This window comes from Diabrotica undecimpunctata, chromosome 9 (genome assembly GCF_040954645.1).
Source record: "Diabrotica undecimpunctata isolate CICGRU chromosome 9, icDiaUnde3, whole genome shotgun sequence".
NCBI classification, from domain to species: domain Eukaryota; kingdom Metazoa; phylum Arthropoda; class Insecta; order Coleoptera; family Chrysomelidae; genus Diabrotica; species Diabrotica undecimpunctata.
Genome location: NC_092811.1, coordinates 48,909,779 through 48,918,165, shown reverse-complemented (window position 1 = coordinate 48,918,165; position 8,387 = coordinate 48,909,779). Strand labels below are relative to the sequence as shown.

At 29.3% G+C, this 8,387-nt stretch overlaps 1 protein-coding gene across 1 annotated transcript; it reads right to left on the bottom strand.

Moving 5' to 3' along the window:
- Window positions 1-2,666: 2,666 nt before the first annotated feature.
- Window positions 2,667-3,875, bottom strand: LOC140450657 (uncharacterized). The gene has a single exon (XM_072544320.1). The coding sequence runs from the start codon at window positions 3,873-3,875 to the stop codon at window positions 2,667-2,669; it is 1,209 nt and encodes a 402-aa protein (XP_072400421.1).
- Window positions 3,876-8,387: the final 4,512 nt, after the last annotated feature.

Below are 8,387 nucleotides of genomic sequence, written 5' to 3'. Positions count from 1 at the left end.
GTTAGTCCGCAATGTATTGGTGTATGTGTATGCCGCTTCGCAATGTGAAAGAAGACGTTGCTTAAAATTTTACATTTATAAGAATGTTATCAATGTCTGCTAAAATTCTTTATAAAAGAATAAATAAATAAATAAATCTAAAGATATCTCTATAAAAAGAATTTTAGCAGACATTGATAACATTCTTGTAAATGTATCTGATAAAGACACTAAAACTATCCTTACAGCAAGATCAGTAAATATTTTAACGAATTCAGTTAACAATTCCAAACTTAATAACTCAATATTTAATCTTTTATTAATAAAAACTAAAAAATTCTTAAAACAAAATCCCAATTTGATAGTCACAAGATCAGATAAAGGCAACATCACTGTTATTTTGGAAAAACAAAAGTATTTAGATCTTTCTGTTAGTAGATACTCTATACCAATCCTGGTGCAAAATGTGGTGGAAGAAACCGGTTTTATTCAAGGTCAATCAAGTTCAAGGTCACGTGAAGGTAGAGGTCACGCAAAAGGTCAAGTTCAAGGTCACGCAAAAGGTCAAGGTCACGCGAAGGTTACGTTCAAAGTCACGTGGAGGTTAAGGTTACTCAAAGGTCAAATCCAAGGTCACGTGAAGGTAGAGGTCACGCAAAAGGTCAAGTTCAAGGTCACGCGAAGGTTACGTTCAAAGTCACGTGGAGGTAAAGGTTACTCAAAGGTCAAATCCAAGGTCACGTAAAGGTAAAAGTCACGCAAAAGGTCAAGTTCAAGGTCACGTGGAGGTCAAGTTCAAGATCACCCAAAGGTCAAGTTTAAGGTCACGTAAATGAGATTAAAGATCGTGTAATGATCAAGTTCAAGGTCACAGTGACAGTCAAGGTTAGGATAGGATATTAGTATAATAAAAACTATTATTAAAAAATAATTATTTATTAACTATTTATTACACTGTTATACATATTTCTTAAATTTTCAAGCGCAGACTTACATAAATGACAACTGGATTGCGCCGGTGCTGTACCTTCAATTTCTGTTCTCCACTTGGGACGATTAAAATGTACAAAACATGGTAGACGAGTCTGAACTTCAAAATCTTGAACTGCTTTTGTGGGTAATTTATACCAAGATCGAAGTAATTCCAACGGTTCCACACATTTTCTAAAGTATGGTAGGGTAAAGTTTTCTAATTCTGCTTCAGTAAACTTGTACAAAGGTTTTTGCGGATGTTGAGCCATTAATTTTGCTTTGTGACAACACTCCATTGCTATTAACCTGTTAATGTTCTTAAACATCAAACTTACTTTTTATTTATGTAAATCAAGGTCACCTCTACTCAGCAACTAAGGCATGCGCAGTGTTTAAAATGTAAACTACATAAATTGAGGATTTTAAAAGCGATCCTTAGTAACATTTAGTTCGTCGTAATATAAGTTAAACAGTAAATAATTTTCAGAAATTTAGTAAAATTTTGTTCGTCGTGAGATTAGAAAGGTAATAAATATTTTTCAATCAATATTGTTGCTAACATTATCAATTTTTAGAATTTAGTCATGGATGCATGTTTAGATGGTACAAAAACTCTCAACTTAGCTGAAGCTGTCCGAAATTTGCAATGGGTTTTGAATGAAAAGGCATACGATTTTGAATACGAAGCCGAACGAGCTACCATAAGAATGAGAAGATATACGGTAGAAGATTGTAATAAAAAATCAGCAACATATTACACGGGAGCGAGAATCTGCGAAGATTATTTATCTAATCAAATATGCATGTGTTGCTTTTTAAAAAAAATTAAAAATCTAGGGCTGACTGATTTTTTACATCAACACAAAGATGTTCTACCTAAACATTGTTTTGAAGATGAAGGGGTAGATACTGTAAATACATGTAAATACAATAAATAAATAATATATTGTATTTTGTAGTTTTCATTTCAACACAACAAAGCATTACAACAAGAATTGGAGGAATTTATGAAAAAAATTAAAGAACTAAAAGAAAAAATAAAACAATTCGAAGACAAGCAAGTAATGTTTAAATCATTTAGTAAACTACACTTAAGTAAATTTCGCAGAAAAATTAAACCGTATATTATGTAATTTTGTATTAATAAATGATTTTAATGCCAATTGATTGTTTGTTTTACAATATTTCTAACTAAGAAATAAAACAAAAATAATGTAATATATATATTTTTATTTTTGCATTAAAAAAGTATTATACAACCAAAATACATTAGATAAAGCACAAATACATTTTTTACTATTATGATAAAAACAAGCAGGTTCCTTAACTTCTAATGATGGTTGTTCATCCAATTCGTATAAAGGAACAGCAATGTATTTTTTTAAATAATTTTTCTTTTCCAACCCTTTGACGTAAACTGCATTAGCGTTTTGTGTAATATCCTTTAAAATATTTGCAAAATGATAAAGGGGTGTAAAACCAAAATTCCAATCAATGCAGTGATGATTTCTTGTTAACCAAGTTGCCTGTCTGTGTAAATCGGAAGACAACATTCTAATAGGAAACGGAGACTTGAATACATAATGACAAATTTGTGTTCCATTAAAAGCAGCAAGTTCTTTCACTACAAATTTATTATTTTCTATTTTAAACCCTTGAACGTCTATTACCAGATTCATTTTAACAACTAACATTTTGACTATGATACAGACCTTTTATTGCTGTCTCACAATTTTAGTTAAAGGATTGTAAGAGAATTCTTTTTCATGCAATATTAAGCAATAAGCGGAAACATTGTTTCCTACAGATTTACTAGTTTCAAATTCTATTCTCAAAACAACAGAGCCACTTTGAATTATTTCTTTTTGTCTTGAACAATCAGTATGCACTATAGGAGCATTCTTTTTAAATTCTTCTGGACTGAATATTGGTTGATTAGTTTGAATATGATAATAAGATTCTTGGAAATTAGCAAACATTTCATACAACGTTGCAAAACGGTTGGTGTCAAAATCTAAGTTGAGATCTTGATAAGGATATCGCTCCGAATTAAGAAACATACGGATATTTGTTAGATTGCAGTGATCAAATTTACTCATATCTTTCAGCATTTTTCCTTTTCGACCATCATGGAAAGCTACTACAATGTGTCGAGGACTTTCTAGCTTTGTAGTTGTTTTTACTGGCCAAGTATGACGTGTTGAATTATTTAAAGTGGGATACTCAACCAATTCCCAACTTCTAAATTTAATAGGTAGTTCTATGTTACTACGAACTATTTTGTTTAATCGCAATTGTTCGTTAATATTGGGTAAAATATGAGGTACATTCCAATATAGTTTATTAATTGCAATTTTTGGTTTTTCTGTTTCATCTGTAGCAATAATAGCATCAATATCATCTTTATCCCGTATTAAGACTAATTCTTGTCTCATGTTTATTATAATTTTTTGAAAATCTTCGAAAAATCCGGACCAAATTTTTAACGGTATGCATACGTTAAAATTCCCATGGTTATCAATTACCAGTTTATCACCTTTTGGAAACCATCCAGCATTTTGTAAGAGTTTACTCTGATTTTCATTAAGAGACAAATAATTTTTCAAAGTCGAAATTAAACCAATATTTCGTACAGAATCAATTATAACACCGTTTAACTCATACCTTAATTCTCTAAATAAATATGATATACCGTTATTAATAAATTGAAATTTTGTTGGAACTTGATTTTTATCGGTTAACATTTGACCTTCAATGTAAATATAACTGTTACATGGTAAAATATAGGCGTCTAGATCTTGGATAGGAATTCTAATTTCATCATTATAGTTTAAATTTGATGTATATGGTTGATAAGTGTGATACTGATAATCTTCAATAGTTGTATCGCTAAAAGGTTGACCCAATACATGTAACATTTCCATTATATTAAAACTTGATAACCAAGTGATTTCAAAAATTTACGATTTTTAGATGTTAACAGCTTAGATGTTATCCTTCTACTAATTGTTTTCATGAGATGACGTCTTTTATAGGAATGTTTGGGATAATTACTTTGATGAAACCGCAAAACCATTTTACTCAATTTTTCTAAGATGTAGCCGAACAGTAATTGTCTCTTTATTAAAATTAACTAAATTTCCTTGTTGATCTAAAACACGAACAGTTATGTTGCTTATCGTCTTGTTGCTTACAGGATAATACAAGATGGTTAACGGTTGCTCGACTATTTTATACCCATTAGGAACTTGAGGAAAAAATTGATGAATAATATGCACAGCCTTTCCATTTAAGAAAGATCCAACAGCAATATTACAATCAATACAGATAGTATTAACTTTTAAAATATTTACCACATTCGTGGATATATGAAGTTTATTTGGTGTTAGTTTAACTCTTTCGAAACCTAGTAAACTTCCTATAGAATTATCAACATCAAAATTAATCCAATCACTACTTTTAATGCTAATTCTATTTGTATTTATATCGGGTTTCATACTAATTATGCTAGTGGTTTGAATCATTTCATTTTTAATAATTTTAATAATATCATCAACTTCGTAGGCACCTACAGGGATTTTAAAGGTAAATTCGCTGTTTTTACCCCACACAAAAACATTATTATGAATATCGACATTTGGAATACTGTTAAAAGTGTCAAAATTTGCAACACCAATTTCATAATTGAAATTCTCATCAAGATAAATCGGAGGATTGTAATCATCACTGAGAATTGATGATTCTCCAGTAAGGGTGAATGTGACTGACATGCTGGTTCAAGTATAAATGATGCTCAATGATTAATTATAGTAATTAAATAAAAATCTTAAACAGTTTTGACCACAATTAAAAGAATTAAAATTTTGAATGACATCATAGTTATATACTATAGCAACGTTTCCATTACTTTTAAAATATCGTACTAATTCAGAAGAAGGAGGTAAATTTCAATAACTATCAAAATAAGTAATAATTGTATCTTGTTTAGCATATGCAGTCCAATGTGTACCATTTCCGTCTTTCGTATCGTGGTTTACTATACCTAATTCATGTTTTCGTATTACATGAGGTACAGAATCACGCATAAAAACTCCACGAAAATGAGGAATATGTAACAAACCAGCATATTTAACAAGATCTACATCAGTCATTGCTCGTTTAGGTAGCTTTACCGGGAGTTTCTTGAATACGGCTTTAAACGGAAACCTTTGCCGCGACGTTTTATTCCGTAACCTTTGTATGGTCTTAAATAAAACCCCGCTCCTTTTTTTTTGCCGTTTGTTCCATTACCAAATTATGCCTTTGTTGTTCAGCAAGTTTTTCACGGTCAGCTTTGGCATCATTAACCGCTTTGGCAATTCCAGCTGCACCTCCCCAACAGCTCCTAACGCTCCGAGCAATGGTAACAACAAAGGTAAAAAACCACCTTTCTTGGGAGCTCGAATAATGCGTTTTCTTTTTTTTTTCAATACACCTCCTTTTTTTGGTTTTTTAGAAAATCCCATACCCAATTTACGTTTACCTTTCATTGCTGTCGTTACAAACCAAGCTGCAATCTTTTCACCTAGCTTAGCGTCCTTTGATTTTACCCGTTCCCACGCTTTATTTTCCAAAATTTTATCTGCTTCGTGTCTTTCACTTAAATTTTTATGTTGTGAATACGCAATGTCGTGTGTTTTACACGCAGCATCTAATGCGTTAATTCCTTCGTCCCCTCTCTCTAATCTTTGATGCAAGTGAGTTCCAGGACCACAAAATTGATATCCAGGTATATGTGCTTCGAATGGAAGTTTGTTAATGAGACTGTTGACTAATCCTTTTCCTAGTCGACGTGTTTTCACTTTCGCACGTTTTACCATTATGGTACTTATAATATATATATATATATATATATATATATATATATATATATATATATATATATATATAAATATATATATATATATATATATATATAAATATATATATATATATATATATATATATATATATATATATATATATATATATATATATATATATATATATAAGAATAAGAAAAAAGAAGTACTTGTGACTCGTTTGGAACAAATATATAACTGTTTTGGATGGGTTGGAGTCAATAATAGGGCTATTGGTTAACTATTTTTTTTATTCTCGAGCTTTCAATTGTGTTTACAATTATTATCAAGAGCTAAAAAAGACAAAATACTTACAAGGTTGAACTAAAAAGAAAAAACAATTTTTGTTAACTTACCAAATAAAAATTAGTTTGGTAAGTAAAAATCACTGCTTACATGTTCAAAATATTTAATACAAAAATGTTTTTATCTAATAAATGTTTCTCTGAAAAATTTTTTTTTTTTATAATTTTGAAAACATTTTTTTAATATAAGAATAATTGAATTTATAAATAAGTTCAAATAGCAACCAATTACAAATAGCCTCAATGTCATAAATGCCAACATAAATTTTATTCTTGACAATTATATTGCCAAAAGTAAAACTTCGTTTAAACATTCTTTTTTGTTTAGTAACAAAAAGAAGAAGATTTATTCACCCTTGACAGATGTCTGAAAGAATGTGACAGATATATGGAGAATTAAATATGACATTTTACAAGTTTTATATATAAATCATAAAGAAAGAATATAATTATAAATTTTGCTTAAATTTTGAATTTCAGATCTTTTGTTTAAACTCTTATCATTTTTGCTAATACAAACCATTTCCAAAAAAGTCCTTTTAAATTTATTACTTTCACTACATAAAATTTTAATGTTATCCAAATCCATAATATGGTCTTTATCGATTACATGTTCTGCCAAAGCACAAGATGGTTTTTTAATTCTGCAATCACTTTTGTGAGAAATAATGCGATTTGAAAGATTTCTTCCGGTCTCACCAACATATTCAGCCTCACACTGAGTACAACTAATGCTGTATACTAAATTCGTTTTTTCAAATTTGTCTATAGGATATTTAGTTTTAGAATATAAAGATGAAATAGTTTTGATGTTCTTTGTTGCTATTTTTATATTGTCAATAACCTTTAGTGTTTGTATTAATTTAGGTGTTAATGATGGTATAAAAGGTAGTGAATGATAATAGATGTTCTGATTGTTAGATACAATGTTTTGAGATTGAGCAAAAAATGGTGTTAAATTATTTATATTACCAATATTAGAAAAAAGCATCCTATGTAGCATATCTGGAGGATAAGAGTTTTCAATTAGAATATTTTTTAATAACTGAAGATCTTCCTGTAGATAATCTGGATGAGAAAGTTTTAAAACACGTTCTTTTAATCCTGTTATAAGGTTCATTTTCATCTTATTTGGATGGTGAGAGTAATAGCTTATAAATCTATTACTACATATGGGTTTTCTGAACCATCTGGTTTTCAACATATTGTCTGTATTTCTTACAATTCTCATGTCAAGGAATGGTAGAGAATTATCTACCTCTTCCTCAACTGTGAATTGTATATGTTGATTATGACTGTTGAAAATGTTGACTGTTTCATGAATTTTGTGTTTAGGAAGTGCCAAAACTAAATCATCTACATATCTCTTAATAAAAGGAATGAAAAAAGTGCAATTACTGATACAATCACTGATAACATCATCCATGACATAGCTACTTAGAATGGGTGAAAGACTAGATCCCATAGGACTACCAAAAATTTGTTTATAAAATACACCATTAAATATAAAAATATTAGAATCAAAAACAAAGTTGATAAGTGTTTTGAAATGTAATAAGTCAATATTAGTGTGTTGTGAAATCTCATTCCAATGTTTTTCAACACTACTTATGATTAAATCTAAAGGCAAATTAGTAAAAAGAGATGTTACATCAAAACTAACTAAAACATAATTTTGTGGTAATTGGAAATTATTAATGAAAGAACTAAAATCAAATGAATCTTTAATGTAAAAATTGTTGTTTAAATTATAAGCATTAGTTAAGATGTCAGTGAGGAGCTGTGCTATTGGTCCATTAGGAGGGCATAAAGATGAAACAATTGGTCTCATAGATAAAGTTGGTTTATGTATTTTTGGCAGAGCATAGAACCGTGGAGCAATAGAATTATAAATTTTGAGCTCTTTTGCTTTTTTATTATCAATAAATTTCTTTATGTTTAATTTAGATACTAGACAATTTGCTTTTTGTTGCAAAGTACAAACAGGACTCCTTCCAAGTGTAGTGTAATACTTAGTATCATTTAAGAGTTCTCCAGTTTTTTGTAGATAATCCTCTTTGTACATTACAACAGTTACGTTACCTTTATCGCTTTTAACAATATAAATTTCAGGATGGTTTTTAAGAAAAAGTTTAGTTTGCATATAGTATTTATTTAAAAAATGATGATGTTATCAGTGATTGTATCAGTAATTGCACTTTTTTCATTCCTTTTATTAAGAGATATGTAGATGATTTAGTTTTGGCACTTC